Here is a 23,316-nt window from a genome sequence, read left to right as displayed (position 1 = left end):
GATTCATTGCTTTCCCCTTTAAAATGCTTCTGATGAGGAAGGGACTGATTTCTTGTATTTATATTAAAGTGACAGCTTTTATATTTGAGTTCTCAGTTACATCAGCTGGATCACACAGGCATTTTTGTGCTTGGGTACCAATACCCAAATAACTACCATCATATAAGAAACAGCTCAGATAAAGGGAAGTACAAAGAGAGAGAGAGAAAAGAAAAGTCAGGAAAGATTCTGCAGAGAATAGTTGGAAAAGCAGAGAAGAAGAATGCATTGCCTTATATTTCAAAGTCTGTTTAAACATAGAATCATAGAGTTGGAAGGGATTTCCAGTGTCATATAGTCCAGACCCTGCACAATGTAGGAAACTCACAAATATCTCCTCCCTGCTCCACACCCAGAAAATGGCAAAAAAAAAAAAAAGTCCTTCCAGATCCCTGTCCAAATTGGCATGGAGAAAAATTGCTACCTGATCCCAAAATGGCAAACAGCACTTCCCTGGGCATGTAAGAAAGGGCCACGAGAACGAAGCACTGATGCAGCCCTTCCTTCCTCTCCTTCCCATGATCTGCCTAAATTCACGGAATCAGCATTGCTGTCAGATGGCCATCTTGCCTCTGTTTAAAAATCTCCAGAGGAGAGTCCGCCACCTCCCAAGGAAGACTATTCCACTGAGGAACTGCTCTGTCAGGAAGTTCTTCCTAATATTGAGCCAAAAACTCTTTTGATTTAATTTCATCCCATTAGTTCTGGGAATAGAGTGCACTTGGGAAAGTAGAGAGAGAGCCCAGAGTGTAGAACAAAGGTTTCTAATCTGAGAGAAAAGACTAACTCGGTGGTATGACTTAGAAGTTGGGTAGTCTCCCCCACTCTGCTGCCACAATCCCATCTTTTTAAATTGGAGCAAGATCTGAAAATGGACATCTCAGCACTTCCAGAAACCCATTTCACTACTTGATATAGGGCAGGCTCTAGTGATGTTAATCTTGTTCCTCAATTTTTGAGGTAGTTCCTAGATCCAAAGATAAATCATTAAGGCCTGATTTGCATATTGATGGATTGGTGGCAAGAATGTTTACAATTAGGTGTTTTCCTCCCCAAATCTCTGTGTTTGTTGTTCTTGTACCTATCAAAATAGGGTTCATAATTTCTGTTGTAATGAATGTATTTGGGTGTCAGTGACTCAGATCTTAGTGTAATTAAACACAGCACTTGAGAACTTTGTAACTTTACACTTTTTCTGTGGAATGCTGCTAAAACTTTCTTTCCTATTAGGCGGGCATCAATGCTAGTTCATCTTAGCTATTTAAAACAATAAAAAGGGAATAATTTTAATCATTGGGTTGGAATAGGAATTAGAGGCAAACAGTCAAGCTCACTGGACTGTTTGAGCCACAAATAATTGTTGAGCCCAGGACTGCACTTTTTACAAGAAAATTAATTTCTTAATCTGTCTTGATCTTGAAGTTCCTACTGCCAAGAAATCTTTATAAGCTGTGGTCACATTATCAGTTCACACTGATATCATCACGGTACCCTTGCAGATGTAAAGAACATGGTGAGACAACATCCTCACTGGCTAGAGACCTAGTTTCATCTATGGAGGTGCTGGGGCTCTCTCAGTTTATTTTGACTCCCATGCATCAAACAGGCCACACGCTGGACTTGATTTTTGTGGCAGGAATATTTGTGGATCTGGAATCTGCTGACCAGTACCATGGTCAGATCATTTTGCCCTGAAGGGCCAGCTAAGCTTGCTGAACCCTCCCTGTTTAGGCAGCAAGTGGATTTATGCTTGCCCACGGAGCCAAATGGACCCTGAGTGGCTTCAGGCAGTTCTGGGGGTTCCGAAACCCCCTGGCACCTCATTAGATGAGCTGGTAGAGGACTGACATAGCCAGTTTTCCTAAGCCATCGATGAGATTGCCCCCAGTGCTCTCTCCACCCTCATGCCAAATGGGCTCCATGGTATAGCCTGAAACTCCATGGAATGAAGCAAGAGCTGAGATGGCTAGAGCGAAAGAGCGAAAGTGGCAGTGTATCTGTGACGAAGTGTCAAGAACATCTTATAGGATGCTTATGAAGCCTATGAGGTGGCAGTGAAGACTGCGAAGAGGGACTTTTACGCAGCCTCCATTGCATATGTGAACTTGCACCTGGTCTAGTTATTTAGGACAATTTGGTCATTAACTACTCTGTCACAGAGCAAGCGGAACAGTAAGGAAATGGATATTGGTTTTTGCGAGATATTCCGCAGATAAAATTCTGTCACTTCGCCAGGATTTCCTGACCACATTTGATGCCGTAATGGAACTGGAAGCCCCTCGTCTGTCCTCTAGTTCTTGTTTGGACCAATTCAGCCAGCTCTCCTGGGAAGATGTCAACAGGGTCCTAGCAGCTGTCAGGCCCACCACCTGCATCTTAAACCTGTGTCCATCCTTGCTGGTCAAGACTCATGGAAATGAGGCCTGGGTCCCCCTGGAAGAGATTGTCAACTGGTCCTCTTGTCAGGGGGTTTTCCAGGCAGTGGTATGGCTGCTCCTGAAGAAACCATCATTGGACCCTATGATTCTATTCAATGACCGCCCAGTGATTTTTGGCACTAATGTTGTTTAACATCTGTATGCGCCCCCTTGCCCAGCTGATACGGAGGTATTGGGTAATCAATATTCTGATTACACCCTGCTCTGTTGATGGACGGCCACCCAGATTCTTCCCTGGAAAATCTGGACTGTGCACTGGAGGCCATGGTGGGGTGGTTGCAACAGAACTGGCTGAAACTAAATCCATCAAAGATGGAAGTCCTGTGTCTGGCCTGAGGTGGGGTAGGTACGGGAATGAGGCTCCCAACCATTGATGGGGCACCATTGTTGCCAGTGCCGAAGGTCTGGAGTCTTGGTGTGATCCTGGATGCCTCACTTTCCATGGAGGCCCAGGTCACTGTGGTGACCAGGTCTGCCTTTTATTATGGCAGGTGAGACCTATGACCACAGTGATCCAACACAGTGATCCTGCAATGGTCACGTCCATACTGGATTACTGCAGTTCGCTGTACGTGGGCTTGCCCTTGAATCTGACCCGGAAACTGTAGCTGGTGCAGAACGCGGTGGCGCACCTGCTTGCTGCAGTGCTTCTACGGGTGCACTGGCTCTGGTTCAAGGTTTTGGTTTTGACCTTTAAAGATCTGAATGGCCTGTGACCAGCATATCTATGGGACTGCCTCTTCCCCTATATCCCCCAAAGAGCTTTACACTCCATGGATCAACATTTGCTGGTGATCTCTGACTCAAAAGAAGTCCACTTAGCCTCATCCTAGGCCAAGGCATTTTCTGTCCTGGTTTCTGCCTGGTGGAACAAGCTCCCATTGGAGATCAGGGCCCTGCAGGGACTGTTGCAGTTCCGCAGGATCTGTAGAACAGAGCTGTTCCTCCAGGTTTTCAACTAAGGTGGTCGACATTTGTCAGTCTGGGGCCTCCCTGCTACAGTGGCCCTTCTGAAATCATTCTGTTGAATTGATCCACTACATTAAGGCTATATCATCTGTCTTATACCAGCTGGGGGATGTATGGGAGGAGTGGATACGATTGATATCTCCATCTGCAGAATTTGACTTGTTTTTAGGATTGTCATATTGTTTTATTGTATGAATTAATTTTAACTGTATATTAATTGTTGTTCCCCGCCCTGAGCCCATTGAAGGGAAGGGCAGGTTATAAATTGAAAATAATAAACAACATCTGTCTTCTGCACCCCAGTCATCAGCACCTGGGTTTGGCTGGTTATATAAGTTTGCCGACACTGGGGAAAGTCTGTTATTTACATATGGCAGTGCTTCTACACTGCTTTTTCCAATAGCTGAAATTCCTCTGCCACAAATGGATGACGGATGGGAAATGTGAACGGTCAGTTCTCCTTCTGTCATGAGTTGGGGGGTTTTGCCCAGTAGGGATGTTCACATATGTGCATGCATGGCCATTTCCCCACTCCCAATTAGGCACCAAGCTCTGGTTGAGGTAATGCGGATGCTTCAGTGCAGGACTGGTGTGTGGGAGAGCCTCTTCAGGAACATTCTCTTCCTTTAAAATTTTACCACCACCACTACCACAAAAATATTTCTTGGCGCTAGTCCTTGAATGTGTGTCTCTCTCCATTCTCAGTCTACCCACCCTATGAATTCTTTATTTACTTCCTTTGAGAGAGAAATCATTGAGGCCACTCCTAACTATGGTTGCCAGCTCCAGATTGGAAAATTCCTTGAGATTTTGTGATGGTGTCTACAGAAGCCAGGGAGGGAAGAGGCGCCAACTGGGGACCCAACCTCCAAAGCATCTATTTTCTCCAGGATGGGGGGAGAGATCTGTTGTCTGGAGTTCAATTGTGATACCAGGAGATCTTCAGCCTTTACCAACATACTTTCAGCGTAATCTACCTCATAGGGTTGTTATGCAGATCAAAAGGGAGAGAGAAAAATGTAAGCTGCTTTGGTCCCCACTGCAGAGAAGGATTGTCCTTTTCCTTGGTGGAGGCTGCAGGGAGGGGGGAGGAGATGGAGAGCTGAAGTCAGAGGGGCATATAAAGGTAGGTTGATGGTTACAGCTGCCTTCTCGACATACTTTGCCTCCCTTTATCTTTCCCTTCCCTACCCATCACCTCACCCAAGGCCATGACACTCACCTACAGCAAATTTCTAGTGCCCGTTGTATTTCTCCTCACAACAGACATTGTTACTAGTAAATATATAAGTTTTAGAAATATGTTTTTAAAAAGTGAGTAGTAGGTAAAATGATAGAGCAACTTGTTATTAGAAATATAAAACCTGCTTGTTGCCAGGAAGAAGAAAGCCTCAGTGCTCTTTTTCCTTGCATTTCTCAGTCATTTGGAATCTCACAGGTGAATCATTCCCTCAGTCAGCTTAGTTGAGAGAGGGTGGAGAAGCCAGTTGCTGAAGTGAAATGGGACTGGGTCTTCTCAAGTTTGGTGCTTGCATCAAAAAGATCAGGAGATGTTGCTTCTAAGATACACCAGTGAAATTTAAATCATCCCTGGAGCTAGTTGTTAGAGTAGAATTTTGAGTGCATTTGTAGACCCCTTTCTGTGTTGTACTTAAAGACTCAAACCTTATTTATCTGAAAGGCTGTCTTGCTGTTTGTCCTGTTAGAACATAAAAATTGTCTTGCTGGATCAGACCAACACCTGTCTAGGTCAGTGTTCTGTTTTTGATGGTGACATGCTAGAAGTTTGCAGGCAAGGCATCTCCTGTTTGTTTTTAGTATTGGTAATCAAGTATACCCAGTTTGCTGGGGGGGGAGTGTAGATGACTGGGGAAGGCAATGGCAAACCACCCCATAAATAGTCTGCTGTGAAAACCTCGCAACATCATCTCAGAGTCAGAAATGACTGGTGCTTGCACAGGGCCTTTACCTTTTAAAAATCAAGTTCAGTATAAGGCAGCTTCATATGTTCATATAGGAGCCTTCTTTTGTACCTTCAGCATAAGCACTTTGTACCCTCAGATGGCAAGCATGCATATAATGGTTGACTGGCAATTCTGAAACTCCTTACCCTTGTTAAAGAGTGATCATCAATACCTTTGAGAAAGTATTGGATCCTTCTGGTTGGGGCTGCTGTTGAAGAATTTAAATTAAGCATGCATTTTTAGTTCTTTCATTTTTAAAAAGTTGGTACTGTGTATTCTTATTTTTTTTAATTGCCCACACTGAGAAGGGGTGTGATAAGACTAAAACTAAATTATTTTTTCCATTTCTCAACTGTGAATTGTTTCTTATCATTGCAAATTCATTGTTCCAACATTCTCCTTGGCACACTACTTTTTTCTAAAGCCACTGGAGATTAATGTACTGTTGAAAGATGTATATGGGTATCTGGTGACTTGCATTTGGATCTTATGCCGCATGAGCGTAGTTGTATCATATAAACAGTGACTTTTTGCTTCCCGCCCCCCTGGTCTTCTGTTCCCCTTCCACTTTGTTGGGAATATAAGGGTCACAGTAGAGGCTTATAGGTGGAATTGGTGAAAACCACCTTCCCTCTTTTCTTTGAGTAGAAATGCCTGTCTTGAGTGAAAAGGGCATTTAGGATCCAAGAGTTAGTCTTTATCTATGTAAAATGCCATACTAATATCTGCCTCCCAAATAGGTACCAATTTTCATCCTGCTCTTATGTGTCCATCTCAGTATGTTTCTCATTACAGACACCCTCTTCAGCTAGGGAAACAGTAGCACAGTGTAGGATTAGTTCCATGTGCATATTTTCATGTTCCCTTTTTCTTGAGCAAGCAAAGAGCTACCATAGTGTTCCCCAACCCCCAAGACTGAGGAAGAGAGTGCAGGGCCCTTTCTTTATGCGGTGTGACAGTGCAAATCTATTTGTCTACACCCAGTTTTGCCCCAGTCATCTAGAAATCAATGGGTGGAAGTATTCTGAATTTAACAGCAGAAGGCAGGGGCATGAGAGAGGGTTGTTGTATCCTTCCTGTGATTGCTGCTTAATTATGTGATTCCCCTTCCCCAAATATTTTTTTGTCCAGCTAAGTTTACTGTCATTGCTGGATATGAGCTATGGAAAATACAGAGGTGGGAGTGCAGTCTACAGAGAGGTTGGATGCAGGTGAGGAGAAGGTGAAGTGATGTCTTTGCAAACCCACAGGTTTGCCACTGTCATGTGTATTGAGCCTTGGTTTACAATCAAAAGGCATGTCCTTAGGTATAATGCTAAAGGGCAGGTAGGTGATGACAAGGGAGTTAGCTCTTTTGGAGCAAGTTTCTGCTAGCTTGAAAGTGAGCAGGTACAAGTGTTGGTTTATTTTTGAACCTGCAGGGGTGTCAAATTCATTTGTTATAAGGGCCGGATTTGACATAAATTAGACTTTCTTGGGCCGAGCCATGTACGTCATAAAATGTAATGCCAGGTAGCAGAGTTATAAACTTTATAAAGGATACTGACAAACACAACTAAAGAATTTTAAAACCCTTAAAACATGCGTAAAAGATTAGCATGCTTGCAATATTTTGTTTATTTAACAGTCTCTGATAACTGACACCTCTTGCTCTGAATTATTGCATCAAAATCTGGAGCAGGGGTGGTCAAACGTGCTTAATGTAAGAGCCACATAGAACAAACTATGGATATCTGAGAGCCACAAGACATAAACATCAGATGTTTGAGAGCCACGAGACATGAACATTAGATGTTTGAGGGAACGAAGGAAGGCAAATAGATGGGAGGAAGGAGGGAGAGGTGGAAACTTTAAATGTATTCACCCAGTGCCAACTGGCTTGGCTTGGAGAAGTGATTTAAAAAGACAGATGCCTTCTCCAGGCCTGCCGACCAGACAATGGAGGCTTCAAGAGCCATACAATATGTGTGAAAGAGCCACATGTGTCTCCCGAGCCAGTTTGGCCACCCATGATCTGTCTGTGCTGTAGCAATCTTGAGTAGGCTGTTCAGGTGTGTGTATGTAACTTGCAAATCTACTTTTGATTTATTGACATTCATTACAGAACTCTCATGATCAATGCTTTGAGCGTAAGACCCAGGGAAAAATTATTGGGCATTGTGAGCTTTTTTACATAAGTGGCTGGGCATTGTGAGCTTTTGCACATAAGTGGCTGGGGATTGTGAGCTTTTGCACATAAGTTGCTTCATGTGCTAGTTAGCCAATGGAGAAAACAGAAGCTTTGCTCTTTAGCTCCTGTGCAATTGAGTAAGCCTGGCAAAATAAGCTGTGATGCAGAAAGAAGCAAGAGAGGGAGAAGGAAACAGATGACAGTGAGTTGCTCGGGGGCCTGATAGGAGCTCTGTGGGGCCTAATCCAGCCCTCAAGCTGCATGTTTGACACCCCTGCATTAACAGGTTCAAATGGGACTACATGAAATACTAGAAAGCCTGTAAGGTGGGGAGTTAATTGAATGTTAAAACTGCTGCTAATGTTTGTATTGTTAAAAATGTGTTCTCTATGTTGAACTGATTAGAATCGAAGCTAATCAAGTTCTGAACCCTGTGTACATAAAAATGTGCTCAATTTTCTTGAGACGTATTGTCATCTGAAACTGTGTTACTGAATTTCCTTCTGTATTACTGAATTTCCTAGCTTCATTAGATCTTTCCTGGTCAGATTACAGATTTGCTGAAATGACACCTGTGTGTAGATTTTTTTTTTGATGTTATCTAATACAGTGGTCCCTTTGATAGTAGCAGCTCTCCAGGTTCCCTTCTATCTTCACAATTTATTTAAAACATTTCTGGGATGCTTTTCTTGTTGCTCAGCCCAGTTAACCAAAGACAAGTTAACCATATAAAACAAAAACCAAATCACATCGTATCCACAGGAACCACAACCGTCAAATACTATCTGGAAAAGGAATGCCTCTCCAAACTTCTTCAGGATGTTGCAGAATTGCCCTGCTTCTAGCTGATCCCCCCCCCTCCAGCTGCCACCTGCTTCACTATCTCTAAGGCTAGCACAGTGAGGAGGGCTTGCTACCCTGATTTTTCTTAAAATGTGGACTTCTGTAGGTAGAGGTGGTTCTTCTGGTGTGTGGGTGTCAAACTATGGAGGCCTTTAAACAAGTGAACTAGATGACTATGCCTATGCACCATATTTTTCGGTCCATAAGACGCTCCGGACCATAGGACGCACCCTCCTGGGGGGTGATCCGCTGCCTCCGCCTCCAATCCCGGCACTTCCCCCGCGCCTGCCTGTCTGGCTCCAGCTCTGCTTCCAGCAAGCACTGGGATCACTCCACGCTGCCCCCACCGCAAACCCAGCGCTTCGTGAGTGCCGGCTGTGGAAGGGGCAGCGTGCTTCCTCCGTGCCTGTCTGCCTGGCTCCAGTTCTGACGCTTACAGCAAGCGCCAGGATCGCTCCCTCCGCCCTCTGATCCCGGTGCTTGCTTTAAGCATCAGAGCTGGAGCCAGGCACGGAGGAAGCACGCCGCCTCCTCCACAGCCGGCGCTCGCGAAGCGCTGGGTTTGCAGAGGGGATGGGTGCTTCCTCCGTGCCTGTCTGCCTGGCTCCAGCTCTGATGCTTAAAGCAAGCGCCGGGATCGGAGGGCGGAGGGAGCGATCCTGGCGCTTGCTGTAAGTGTCAGAGCTGGAGCCAGGCAGACAGGCACGGAGGAAGCACGCTGCCCCCTCCGCAGCCAGCGCTCGCGAAGCGCTGGGTTTGCGGTGGGGGCAGCATGGAGCAATCCCAGCGCTTGCTGGAAGCAGAGCTGGAGCCAGGCAGGCGCGGGGGAAGCGCCGGGATCGGAGGTGGAGGCAGTGGATCGCCCCCCCGGAGGAAGGTGCGTCCTATCGTCCCTTCGCTCCATAAGACGCACACACTTCCCCCCACTTTTTGGGGGGGGGGGGAAGTGCGTCTTATGGTCCAAAAATACGGTATATCCAGCATGACCATTCTGCTGCGCCAGTTAAAATTTCAGAGTTGTCTTTAGGGGCAGTCCCGTGCAGTGTAGTAGTCAGACCCAGAAATTCTGGAAGCATGACTCGGCCTTGCAAGGTCTGATTTCAGAAGGGAGAGGATCCTGCATATTGAATGCAGATGAAACAGACATTTCTAGCAACAATACTGTGTCCTAAAGACTCAGTCCATGAGTAACTCAGAACTCTTTGCATGATTGGCTATGGCAAAACGCCACCTATCATAGGCAGAGTAATGATTTAATTGAAAGTGAAAGAAATCAAAATTGACCTGCCATGTATTTATTAGTTGTTAATTGTTCTCCATTTCTAAAAGCTGTTTAATTTTTGCAGATGGTAGACAGTCAACAGAATAAATACTGGGCTTGTGGTTGAAAATCCTCCCTCACCCCACAAAATGTTGTTCTTATAACTGATAATATAGTTGGCTTCAGATTCCTAATCTTCATAAATAAAACACAGTTAATAATGCTAGCAATTTCAGAGTGGCTGCAAGCTTTTTTACAAGTGTGTGTGCCTGGCAGAGGGTGAAATTGTAAAGAACATATTCTGAAAAGTTCTGGGCAAAACAGTACGAAATAATAAATGTAGGAAAGTGTTGATTTGTCTACAAAATTGAATTGCCAATCTGTTCTTACAAAGACATCCTGTGAGAGAGGTTGTACATTGTGACTTAATGATAGGGCATATAACTGCCCATTTGTGACCTTAGTCTGTCACATTGGTACACTGATAGCTTTTTGAGGATCTCATCTTGTATGAAGACTTATCTACTGCAGCTTCCTTTTCACAGAATTTAAAATTGTGAGAGATACCAGGGATGACAAATGTTATCCATAGTAGAAGTCCCCTGCCTCCTTCGCCAGTACAAGAAATGTTAGATAAAGTAGCCCTCAATCTGGTGTACTCAGCGCCTGCTAAATGTTACATTGCTGTGCCTTCCTACTTAAGGAACTGTTAGTATAAAGGGGCTTCTCAACTTAATTTTTCAGTATGGATTATACTATCAATTAACAGAGTGGTGTTTTGAGAGCATTTTTTTTCTTAGCTCTGTCATCCTCTTCCTGTCTTTCCTAATGTGCAGTGACTCTGTTTGCTATATCTGTTTCCAAGTTTATCAGTTATATGCATTTGTATTAAGGTTGCAGAAGAAAAGATGAACTCATGTGAACTGTGAGATTGAAAGATCTTGTCACATTGTCTTAAAATAGTGACTTTCCCTTAATGTAGTTAGACTTTTGATTTAGAAATCAGAGCTCACACCAGAATAGCTACCTACCTGAATTTATAAGTGCAGCTTTAACTACAAAAAGGTCTAAAGAATGTTTATTCATTATTTAGGAACACATTAGTCTCCTGGCTAGCTGGTGAACAATGCATAATTGCACTGCTTAGTAGTATTTACATCTTTCTTGGATTTAGCCATGTGCTGATTCCCTGAACTATTGGCAGTAGGTTAGTTTATTCAAAGTTTAGCAAAAAGCAACACCTTTGTTTATCTCTGGAGTGAACTGCCCTGCAACTCAGTGGATTATATTAAGAATACCAGTGCTGATTTATTGACAGATTCAGAAAAAATTATTGCAGTATTTTGAAAACTGATGTATCTGGCATGAACTTTTATAGATTTGCTAAAATGTGACAGCAATTCTTTTGTTTGCTACTGTAGACAAATACAGCTACTGTTTCAGAGGGAAAATAGTTTTTAGATCTGTTGTAGTAGTGCCTCATATGCTTGATATAGTCCAAACATTGAAAACCAACACAGAGCATAAATAAGGGCATCAGTCTTGATTTTTCTGACCAGTATGAAACAAACTGTCCTTTTAAAACATGTACAGATGAACCTACTGTACTTGTTTCCTTATACATTTCTACAGGCACTCCTGAAAATGAATATCATAACTTTTCTTTCTATGAGTGCAGTTGCAACAGCTCAACTTGAGAATTTTACAGTGTTGCTCTCTTTTTTTTGGTTGAAGTAGTACAAAATGTCAAAAATTAGAAGGAAGGTCACAGTGGAAAATACCAAGACCATATCCGATAGCACATCCAGAAGACCCAGTGTATTTGAAAGACTTGGACCCAGCACTGGAAGTACTGCAGAGGTGAGTTGAATTGAACATTGTTCTGAATATAGAACTTTCTCTTTAGAACAGGCATGATGGGGAAAAGCTCACTTTCACAACTCAGGCAATTCACAAAAGGAATTCCATGTATTTATGAAGGTTCTTATACCATCCGCATATACTGTGGTCTGTTGTAGTCCAGGTGAGCTCTTTTCTGTCTTCCCCCACCATTTGGAGGGGCGTTATTGGCAGCCACATGTAGAGATGGATTCAAGTGTAATTGACTTCATGGTTTGATCCAACTTTCTCTTGTAAAGAGTCAGTATGAGTAGACTTTTGTGTTTTGAGTTGAAAAGGAATTCCTACCCTTGGTCAGACTGATTGACCCTTGTAAAGGTTATTGCTGTTTGTTGATTTTGGTTGTACTTTCTGTAGTAGCTGACTGGAGAAGGCAACTCTGTAACTAAAACTAAAACCACTCTGTAACTAAAAGTCTGCCAAGAAAATGTTTTGATGTGACGTCACCCCATGGATCAGTAATGGCCCGGTGCTTACACAGGGGACTACCTTTACCTTTTATTTTCTGTAGTAGCTTAGTGGCAGGAGATACCTAGATAGTCCGTTTATGCCACTTCCTTTAATATAATGCATCATGTTCAGTCCTTTCTGCCTGTGGTTCATATTGCTCTAAATTAGAGTCCCCAATGTAGTGCTCATGGGCACCATGACACCTGCCAGAACCTTTCCTGGGACCTGCCAGGTGGTTTTAGAAAGTGTGCAGGAACAGGTGGGGCTTTTGCCCAGAAAGGATTCTGATTGGCTGTTGGAGATTTGATTGGCTTGTGCAGATTTTTTTTAAATGTTGGTTTGGTACAGCTGCCCCCACAGCACAATGGTCTTCACTGTGTGACTCAAGGTTAATAATGGCCACCATTTTGTGGCTGTGCCCACCACACTGTGTCAGAATTCCAAAGTTGTTTGTAGGCTCAAAAAGTTAGTGAACGCCCCGCTCTAAATGAAGAAGAGAGGGTAGTCTAGAGAGACTGGAGTACCTTTCCTTGAAGCATGAAGAGTTCTCTTTCAGTTCTAGTTATCTGATTTGTTGAGTGCTATGAACATTTGGGGCTGATTCTCACTTTTCATATAAAATGATACTGTACTGTGTTGGATGTGAAGTGTGCATGGGTGATTTTTAAAAATGCTTTCTTGTCTAAGATACGCAAAAAAGGGATGCATACTGAACAACTCATATATGTGCACTGTGTCTGAAATAGCCCGTAAGCATAAAGGGTAAAATAATTTGGCTTTACTTGGTGGTACTGATAGAATTTAAGGCAGATTATCTGTTAATACAAGAAATTTCATTTTTTTTTCATTATCTGAACTCCTGAAAGAAGCAGTGGGTAATGTTACAGTTGGCTATATCGTTATTTGGTTTTCATTACAATATTGTTGGGTTGGATTTTATATATGTAGAATTTTTTTTAAGTTCTGTCATTTTTCACACAAATTGCACTTTCAAAACCAGTTTAAAATTCACCCAGGTATGTCTGTCTCTTAGACACAGTGTCGTAACTGGCTGAAGACTGGCAACTGCCTCTATGGGAACACATGTAGATTCGTACATGGCCCTTCACCACGAGGTAAAGGCTTTAGCAGCAATTACAGAAGGTAAATGAAGGACTCAGCTCTATATTCACATGCTTGCAAAAGCTGTTTTCTTGTGGTTTATACTTGTTTAAAGAAACTTAAAATGCAGTGATGTGGAAATATGGGTATGCCATAGTTTGAGTGTAACTTTAATAATAATAAAATCTTGTTGCATATTAATTTCTGCTTGAACAATTTTACCTGATGTCAAATGGGAAATGAACATTTAAAAAATTGATTGAGTAATATTTCATGCAGCTTCTGTTTGTTCGTCTTGCAGCTGCTTAAAACTACTAAATATTGCAATGTGTTGGGCTTTCCTTCTTCTTTGGATTAATTTATGAAGTCATTTTTTTCCCTCCTTATTTTTGAGAATCCTCAGTGTATTTAGAAATCCTCAGCTTTTCTATGGCTTTGAGCCCATTGTGTTGTTTTTGTTATTGGCACAGAGACTGACCATTCTAACAGTAGGAGTGACTTCCGCCAATTATTGGTACAGCTAAAGTCAAAACTTCCTTTAAAATAGTCTGAACATGCCACCTGTACCTTTGCAACATTTATAGAGTTTTCTTCCCTCCAAAAACATTAAGGAGGTCCAGATTGTGTAGTTCTACCAGTGTATTGGTTAATAAATTGAACATCTGGGGAGCTTTAATTTATAGCTGCATGCTGGTAATTCATTAATAGAGTTACTATTAATAGAGATGACTATGCAATAGGTGTCAAAATGCTTTAGCAAAACAAAGAAACAAACTGCTTTCTTTATCATATGTTAAATAAGTCTTGCAGAAGCAAGGTGGTTTCAGTTAACATTCCCAGAACCAGTGTTATAGTGATTATAGTGACTTCATTAAAGCCTCTGTGCTAGTCAGAGTGGATGGATTTAAAATCAAGATGATTCAATGGGTTTTAAAGCACTAGGAGGAGAAAAGGATAGATATAAATCACTGATTAAAATTAAGCTTTTCATATTATAACTTACAACTTACATCTGTTTATACAAGCATGCATGCTAGGCTGACTGGGAGATGCTGGGCAACTCTGAAATGAATGGGCTTCTGTTTGGCAGTTCTGTAGATGTGAAAGAACATGCATTCCTGGCACAGATGTAATGGTCTTAATTGTGATTAAGAGACAGGGAGCAAGCTGACATTTTTCTTTCTTGGGCACGAATTTCTCCACTAGTTGTTTGCCTTATAAAGCGGGCGCGCTAATATACTAAAATATTTCTAGTCAAGTAAAAAGATGATGGGGAGTACAACTGGTATAGGAAATGGCTTTAGAATTGGAAATCCTGTGGTGTCTCCTCCTTTAGTGGGGAAGGTAGGGCTTGCTGCCCCTCTCTCCCTTAATTCCTAGATCAGTACATGTTCTGGTAGATGTCACTAGAAAGCCTTTTCTCTCAAGACCAAGCAAATATAACAAAGCTAGATCAGTTTTACAGTTAAATATATTTGAGATGATCAAAAACCGTTTAAAAACACACACATTCAACATGTGAATGCCTAATACATACATTTATCAAACTTAAATTGTATCCCTCACATTCAGAACATAACATTGTTTTTAAATGCTTTCACACAAATGTACACGTAGTATCAAATAAAGGTCTACGGTGAAAGGATTCTGGCTTCGTGTCACAATGAATCTCAATTTTGCTGCCATTTTCTCTTCTACTTCTCACCTGACTTTCCAAATGGGAGAATGTTGGCCAAACAGAAGTGAACCATTAGGTTCCTGCTCCCTGTCAGGGGTAGTACCACATTATTTTAAGAGTGCCTATATTAACTAAACTCTATATATAATCAGTACAGGGCTTTTTTTGAGCAGGAACACACAGGAACACAGTTCCGGCTGGCTTGGTGTCAAGGGGTGTGGCCTGGTATGTAAATGAGTTCCTGGTTGGCTTTTTCTACAGAAAAGCCCTGTGTGAAACAATGGTGACATCAGTGGGTGTGGCCCAATATGTAAATGAGTTCCTGCTGCGCTTTTTCTACCAAAAAAGCCCTGCATCAGTGTAAGACCAGAACCGGCCCTTAGGCTTACAAAGACAAAAGGAAAGGGGAATAGCATAGAGGTCCATGTCCATGAACCTATAGATAGAGCTACTGTGCCTCCAACTTTGAGCTGTGGAGACAAGCCCTTCTTATAAATTATCTGTGCTCAACCGCTAAATCTTAAACCCATTCAATTGGAAGGAAGTTTTAGTGCTTTCAAGGAAATGTGCTTCCCAGCAGATTGAAAATACATTTTTGCTTAGCCTTATGGCCAAATGTAACTTAAACTTTTGGAATACGTATATATTTTTTAACCTTTCAGTACTGTCTGGAAAACTAAGCATATGGTAGCTTTGATAGCCAGCTTAGTGCATCTGGATCATTTTTTGTATTCACGAAGCAGAAAGCAACAAATATGTCTGTATGTCTATAACTGTGGTATTTAAAATAGGTTTTGTTTTGTTTTTAGCAACAAAGTATACTAAGAGATATGTCTACCCATTTCCTAAACAGGATTATTTCAAGAATTGGTTTTGTTTACTTTCTGCATACAGTAACTTGAGGGGCTGCTGTGAAGTGGGACAACACATTTTTGCAGCTGCAGAAATGAGTATTTAATTTCAAGTGATAAAATGTGATGCCAAGGGTATTTACTAGGTATAGAATATTTTGGTCTGTGACTAGACAGTTATCATCTTGGCTGCAACATGTGTGCAGTATAGCCCTTGACAGTGAATGCTGGGATAAATGGGATATTTCAGCTTTCATCAGATACTGTGGGTTACTTGCGTCCAGCATACCTATTAATGTACACTCCTATTTTCAGAATCACACATTTTATATCTGCTGTAGTACAGTTGCACAAGTGTTCTTTTAATTGCCTAGAATGAATAAGGTCTTTTAAAAGGTAGTAAGATGTTTGTAAGCACAAGCCAGGTCTCTGCAGATAACTTGTTGTTCAGACAATGAGGATACTTAAATAAACCAGGATTTCTAAACTCACAGATATCTGGAAAATTGAAATTCTTTGGAAAAGGGGTAGTAGTAATTGATTAATCATAAACATGGAAACTTCATCCATTTTTGTTTGGTGAGTCCCTGCTCCAAATTTTGTGATTAAAAAAAATCTAAATGTGAAAATTGGTGAGATTTTTAGGTACACATTTCTTGTGTTTATCTGTTGTTTCACTACTTAATCTACAAAGGGGAATCCTTGTTTATTCCATTGCCATCAAAGGCATGTTCTGCTTATGTTTGAAATATTTGTTCTTGTTCTGTTCAGATGTGTATTTGAAATGCTTCGCTATCCTAGTAAATGTTTAGAACAGACTTGAAGGGCTGTATCGGATCTGTGGGGAAATGGGATCTCCATGGCTGAAACTCAGCTTTAATCAGGGACCTTATAACTTACACTCTCAGCACTCTCATTGCTCTACAGCAGCTCAGAAATTACATCTCTGCATTAGAATTTGAGGGGCTAGGTAGTGGCACAAGATTTTTTCATTGAGAAACAGGTTCTGTAACATAGTTCAGAGGACAAAAACAGAAGGCCATTTGGAAAAAAAAAATACATAGCAATTAACCAGGGTTTGCTAATGGAGTATGTGCTTGATGAGGAACTGCAGGTGATCGGTCTGAGCTTGTATAATAGGCATCTTTTCAAACATTCACAATTTACATTTTTAGATGTACACTTAAAATGTATATCTAAAAATATTGAGGTATGAACTTGCAGTATGGAGTGAAGAAGTCTTCTGTGCAAAGGAAAGAGAAATCTCAAATTGGACTTAATTTACTTACAGGAGGAGCCCTGAGTATGTGGCAAGTATCTGAGCTCAGGAAGAATGACCTGGTTTTGGAGCCTGATGTATTGCCCCTCTCCCCGCCCCAAATCTCTTTTTTGACTGATAACTTTTTGTTATAAATTTCAACTTTAAACCAGGAGAATAAGTGTCAAGTTGCAAAGTTTTGTTTCAGGGCCAACCTTCACAAACTAGTAATTACTGTCTCCTTCACTTTGTTTCATTGCGTTGTTATACTTGTTTCAGATTGAATGTGTGTTTCAATTTAATTTAGGGTTATTTGGGCTGAGGTTTCAGCTTTGCAGTTCTGTGACGAGCAAAACATTCCATGGATAACTCTGGCAGCTTATACACGAAGAGAACTGTTGCTTCATCTTTGCAGTACAGAATCATATTTGGAAAATGTACATAAAGATATATGCATATATATCCATGGTTGTGATTCAGCAAGCTGTCTGAAGTCCACTTAAAGGACTTCCCCTACTTTGAATGGCTCCATGTGAGCCATTTTTTACATTGAATGAACTCCATGTGAGTTGTGGAAGAGATTTATCATATGGAATCGTGGGAGGTGGCTGTTTGAGAAGCAGAATTCAACCCCTATCCCTAGTATGTGTCTTACGGATCCAGATCCAAATCCAGCAGTCTTAAAAATGAACCACGTCATTAGAAATCCAGATGTGGGAAATATTTTTCTCTGCATTTCTCAGATGTGGTACCCCATAATTTAAAATGTATAGAAAGTAATTACTGATTGAAGTGTAACTGTCAGGTGCCAAGTCCCAACTGGCCTGCTTTTTTGTCTACTTAAGACATCACCTGTCTCCAACAAGGAACTTGTGCTTCAGTGTCTGCTGAACTTGTTCTTGAGTATTTTGAAGTTGATATGTTTTGTTGCTGGGGGGAAAAAGCCACGGCGGCATACATTTTTGGCCATCTTCTATCATGAATCATCCCCCCCCCCATCAAATGTGAATAAGCATTTTTAGCTAGTCCCGTGGACTTTTTGTTTGCTTGTTGAGCTGGTACAATTTTTCTTCATTAGTATAATATGGTATTCAATCAACTGTAGTTTTCTGTAATCATTATGTACTTTGAGTTGATGTGTCTAAGCTGCTCCAGGAGGTGGTGTGGGTTTGCTTTATTTATTACACTTTCATATCATTCTTCATTTGAAGGCATTCAGGATGGCATAATATGTGGTATACTTTTCCCCATTTTATACCCACAACAACCCTGTGAATGTAGGCTAGTTTGCAAGATGGTGACTGCCTACAGTCACCCAGTGAGCTTGATGGCAGAATGGGGATTTGAACTCTAGCTCCTTACAAGTCCTAATCCAGCACTTTAACCCCATAGGCTGCCAGTGTTGAGAGGAATGGAGTGAGGGGAGTACAATGGTTGGAGTTTGACTGCGTATTAGTAACTTCCCTCCCCCCATAAAACTACTAAAATAGACCCTAAAGAAAAAGAATCTGCATCTAGTTTAATAAATGGTTATGCATCAGCTTGATCAGATATTCAGTCTAATACCAGCGGTACATCCTAGAAGATATGAGTGCTGCTTAACTGAGGGAATAATTGGAAACAACTACCTTATTTTGTGTTGCTGGGTTTTGGGGGAGTTTTTGTTTTGCTTTTTGTAGACCCTGCTTTGTAACCTGTGCTAGTCTTTTTTGACAGATACATTTGGTTAAAATGAGTAGGCTAATGTGATAGAACCCCTTAAAGCTGAGTAGTTTTAAGGCAGTTCAGGGTGGCCTGTGAATGATAATTTTGCATCATTTGTTTGTACAAAATGACCAAAACCTGGGGAAGGCGAGCAACACATTATGAACGTGAAGAACTGTTAGCTAGTTTATTAATAGGTATACTGCTTCTGAACTTAGAACTACAAGACTTGAAGCCATAAACTATATTCTTTTTTAAATTCTGTAGAAGCAGCTACTTTCTCTGTCTACATTATACAGGTCTCCAGAAAGGCCTACTGGGGATCTTCGGGAAAGAATGAAGAATAAGCGTCAGGACATTGAAAACGAGACACAGAAACATAGCACAGAAGAATCGTCTTCTCCTGTTAGGGTAAGGATAGGGCTTGTATGTTTCCCAGAGTTCTTCAGTAGTATTGTGGAAAGGAGGTTTGCATCATGTGACGTACAGCTAGGTTTAACAGCAGCTGTCTAGAATTTTCTGGCTTATATCCAAAGAACCATGTAACAACTTCTTAATTGTCAAAGGGCCTTTGGATTTGTCTTTCTTGAAAAACAGCTTCCCCCACTGCTGCGTAGCAATCCTCTTATGATAGCTGACCTACAAAAGAAGTTTGTGAAATGGTATGGAATAGAGAAGTCCTCGTTTTCTAAGGAAACAATGGAAGAATCCCAGTGGAAACAATGGAAGAATCCCAGAGGGATTTGTACAAAATGACCAAAACCTGGGGAAGGCGAGCAACACATTGTGAATGTGAAGAACCGTTTGCTAGTTTATTAACAGCCAAGTCTCCAATGGCAGCTGTGTAGACCTGTGCACTTTGGATAACCCAGTAATTTAGCAAGATTTTCTTTGTTTTCATTTGACATTTGTAGGCATTACATAAAGATATATGAGCCTGATTGACACTTGAGATATTGAAGAATCATAACTGAAGAATCCCCAGTTAGTTTAAAAATGAGGTGGTTTGTCATGACACAAAGCTAATTAATCTTAGCTGGGAAGAAGAGGGCAGCACTCTAGAACAGTGCCAATAAAATGAGATACTAGCTTCATTGTCAGAGTGTAGGCCTTTTGTTGGCCTTTATATACTTGGAGAAATTTCTAGTGAAAGCCAGTAGTGTTTCATTTACTGCTTACCTCTCAAGACATTCAGCCCCTATTCACTGGCATGGAGTTTTGAGATTGCTAGGCTATTTCCTGAGCTCAGTATTCCAGCATAGATCAAGGCACCCCAGATATAATAGAGAAGTAACTCCTAGATGTACACCAGGACAGGGCATGCCAGTGTTCTGTGAGATAATTACTAGTGAACTGCAAGTCATTATCCACATTCAGATTTTCTGTGAGACCAAAGCACCCATCCGTAGGGGATGCCCTCTCTTTCAGCAGTGCAGGGTTCCCTCTTACGGCCTTGTGTCTCCTTTCCAGTCCTCCTCAGTGGGTTGGGGGCAGGAGGTGCTTATTGATTCTGCTCTGGTGTACCTGAATCATGTAGTTGCTCCTCTTCAGACATGCAATCTGAATTACCTGCCCTCAAGCAAGGCTGCTTGCTGCTGCTTTGTACATGTTTCTGGTCCGGGCTTCTCTTCCCGTCAGGAGCCATGAGCAGATGAGCGATTTGTGTAGCACCATAGGAGGAAGTTTCCTATGAGGACAGAAAATGGTGCTGCATACTGTAGTGTTCTTAGGCACAAGAATGAAGCAAGCCTCTAACTTGAATTCAGAATTTTAAAATGTGCCTCAGTTATCAGAAGTCTGGAAAACATTCCAAGAGCATTCCTGCATAGAACAAGCAAAACTAGAAATGGGATGGGAGTAGGGCTGATCATAGGATTGGATTTGGGGCAAAGGCACTGTCAAGAAACTGTGTTTCTTGATTCTTCTTTAAACATTGGTTTAGGCTAAGGATGGCCAAACTGGCTCTGGAGCCATATGTGGCTCTTTCACAGCCATTGTCTGGCAGCTTGGATAATGCATTTAAAATTAAAGTTGCTTTATTTTCATCTCCCTCCCTCCCTCCCTTCCTCCCTCCCTTCCTTCCTTCCTTCCTTCCTTCCTTCCTTCCTTCCTTCCTTCCTTCCTTCCTTCCTTCCTTCCTTCCTTCCTTCCTTCCTTCCTTCCTTCCTTCCTTCCTTCCTTCCTTCCTTCCTTCCTTCCTTCCTTCCTTCCTTCCCTCCCTCCCTCCCTCCCTCCCTCAAACATCTGATGTTCATGTCTTGTGGCTCTCAAATCATCTGATATTTAGTCTATGTGGCTCTTACATTAGGCAAGTTTGGCCACACTTGGTTTAGGCTTTGTTTCAGCTTCTAGGCCTGAAGTTAAGTTGCAGGTAAATGCAAAATAACCGTGCTTGTGTTGTTAAGATTCAGCAAGCTGACCTCATGATATAACAGCCTAGGTGTAGGGAGTAACTCAGTGCCTGTCTCTGTATCTCTGTTCCAAAGGCTAGAACTATGGGGCCTTAACAACCAATTAACCACATTCCATTTAATTAAGAGTCATGATTTACACCTGCTAGTGCTGGAAGGACAAAGCTGCAGATCTCCCTACCAGTTCATGTTAGTCAGACTCCATTTTGGGTCACGTGCCTAGTAACATGGTCACCTCGTCAGTTGACACCAGCAACCAAAAATTGGTCTAAGGACCCCAGACCATGTTGGATCTTTGGTCATTTAAAAGTTTGTTTACATTTCTTGAGTGTGGCTTTTCTGTGGAAGCTATCATGCCTTGGTTCCTGGTTGCGACATAAGAACCATCTTGAACACTTGCTTGCTGTGAGTTTGGCACTCTGCCTTCTTTATGCTTACTCTGGACAAAGTAGACTTTTGGTGGTTGAATGTCTTCATCTAAGAAGGTTAGCATTAGGGATGTGCATTCGGTTCGGCCGAACCGTATTTACAGCCGAATCACCACTGATTCGGCTGTATACGGAATAGGCTGCAGCCGATCCCCATAGGCGCCCATTATACGGCAGCCGAATACGGCTCGCCGTATACTTACGAATGGCTATTCGGAAGTATACGGCTGTCAATTCAAAAAGCGGGAAAGTAGCTTCTGCAGCCTCAAAGGAGCTGCTTGCCTACTTTCCCGCCTTTAGTTGCTTTTTCCCGCCTCTCCCATAGCCTCCCTGGGATCAGGGAGGGGGGGGAGGGGGAAGAGGAGCCCCAGCAGCCAATCCAAAGCATGCATTTGCAAAATGCATTGCAAATGCATGCTTTGCAGGGCTTTTTAAGGAGTCTTCCTTCCTGGCTGGACTCCTCCATTGCTGCTGTGTGTGAGAGATTGTGCTGCTGCTGGCTGGCCCTTGGCTTCAGCTGCTGCCTGCTGCTCTCTCACTCAGCCTTACCAAACTTCCCCTGGACTAGAGAAGACAAGGTAAGACAGTCTTGGGGTTCTTGTTTTTATTTATTGTTGGTAAAAGGACTTTTTAAGAGTTAGAGTCCCTTTACTTATCCAGATTTGGGTGGTGGTGGTGGTGGGGTAGCTTATTTGGGGTTAGGGGTTTCTGCTTGGGAAGGGGGCCTGGGGTGGGGTGGGGTTGCCAATTTGCCCATATCTTAATTTAGTGAGAGGACTTTTAAAAGTGCACTGTCCTTTTATGTCTCCTGATTTGGGTGGCTTGGATTTCTTGGGGTTAGGGTGAAGGGTTTTTTTTTGGGGGGGGGAGGGGTTGGCAAAGTTCCTGTATTGTTAAAAGTTATTTTTTTTACTGTTTTAAAAGTATTCAGTGTTTGATTTGTTGCTGCTGTGTTGTGCTGCTGCTGTTACTCTTCTCTTCGGGTTCTTGGGGGGGGTGCTGTTTGGCCTAATTTCCATTGTTTAAAAGGCCACTTTTGTCCCCCTTTTCCTGGTTCTGGTTTTAGGGGGGGGGGGGGTGTTGTTGACTGATTTGGCCTGAGCTTTCTTGTTGGTGAAAAGGCCACTTTTTTAACACTTGGCCTTTTGTGATTCTGCTGGTTTTGTTTTGGTTTTTTTAAATTACCTCTGGTTGGTGTGGGGGTTGGCGAGGGTGTGTGTGGGCTGGGTCACTTTCTTGTTTTTATAAAGTAGATTATGTGTACTGTGGCAGGGAAGCTGGCACCTGGATGAGAGACCCAGAACCAGCAGGCTTGTTGTGGTTGGCCAGCTCTCCCCATGTTGTTTGGGGCAGGGCTGGAGAGCTGGCATCTGTAGATTGTGTGTTCTGTGGCAGGGAAGCTGGCACCTGGGTGAGAGACCCAGAACCAGCAGGCTTGTTGTGGTTGGACAGCTCTCTCCGTGTTGTTTGGGGCAGGGCTGGAGAGCTGGCATCTGGGTTTGCTGCAGCCGGGTCTGCCTCAAACCCCCTGCCCCCCCCCCCCCCGTAGCCTCTAATTATGCCCTATGTTGCCATTGATGTCAATGGCCCATAGGGTATAATGATGGAATAGGGGCACCCTCTTTGGGTGCCCCTGGAATGGGATCCCCTGGCCCAATCTTTTTGGGACGTGGGGGGCGGGGGTTGGAGGGGAGAGTCCCCTGCAGGTCCCCTGCAAATTTGGGGGCTCTCCCTCAAACCCCCTCCCCTCCAGGCGGCTTCAAATATACCCTATTTGCCATTATTTCAATGGCCCATTCGGTATAATAGGGCCGTATATTCGGTAATAGCCGTGCATCTACCGTATATGCGG

General features: G+C 42.5%; 1 protein-coding gene across 4 annotated transcripts in view; it reads left to right on the top strand.

The window, feature by feature from the left end:
- Positions 1 to 23,316, top strand: part of ZC3H13 (zinc finger CCCH-type containing 13) — an 81,599-nt gene that overhangs the window by 9,106 nt on the left and 49,177 nt on the right. For 2 of the 4 annotated variants that reach the window (XM_060233060.1, XM_060233044.1), the window contains exons 2-4: positions 11,419 to 11,544; positions 13,067 to 13,176; positions 18,925 to 19,036. In XM_060233060.1, coding sequence (XP_060089043.1) covers positions 11,428 to 11,544; positions 13,067 to 13,176; positions 18,925 to 19,036 — 339 coding nt within the window. In that variant the 5' untranslated portion in view covers positions 11,419 to 11,427. Of the gene's footprint in view, positions 1 to 11,417; positions 11,545 to 13,066; positions 13,177 to 18,924; positions 19,037 to 23,316 lie in introns of those variants that run through there. The other 2 variants (XM_060233052.1, XM_060233067.1) reach the window with 2 other exon arrangements.

This window comes from Heteronotia binoei, chromosome 1 (genome assembly GCF_032191835.1).
Source record: "Heteronotia binoei isolate CCM8104 ecotype False Entrance Well chromosome 1, APGP_CSIRO_Hbin_v1, whole genome shotgun sequence".
NCBI lineage: Eukaryota > Metazoa > Chordata > Lepidosauria > Squamata > Gekkonidae > Heteronotia > Heteronotia binoei.
The sequence above is the reverse complement of the archived record's forward strand: the minus strand, read 5'-3'. Positions and strand labels throughout refer to the sequence as shown.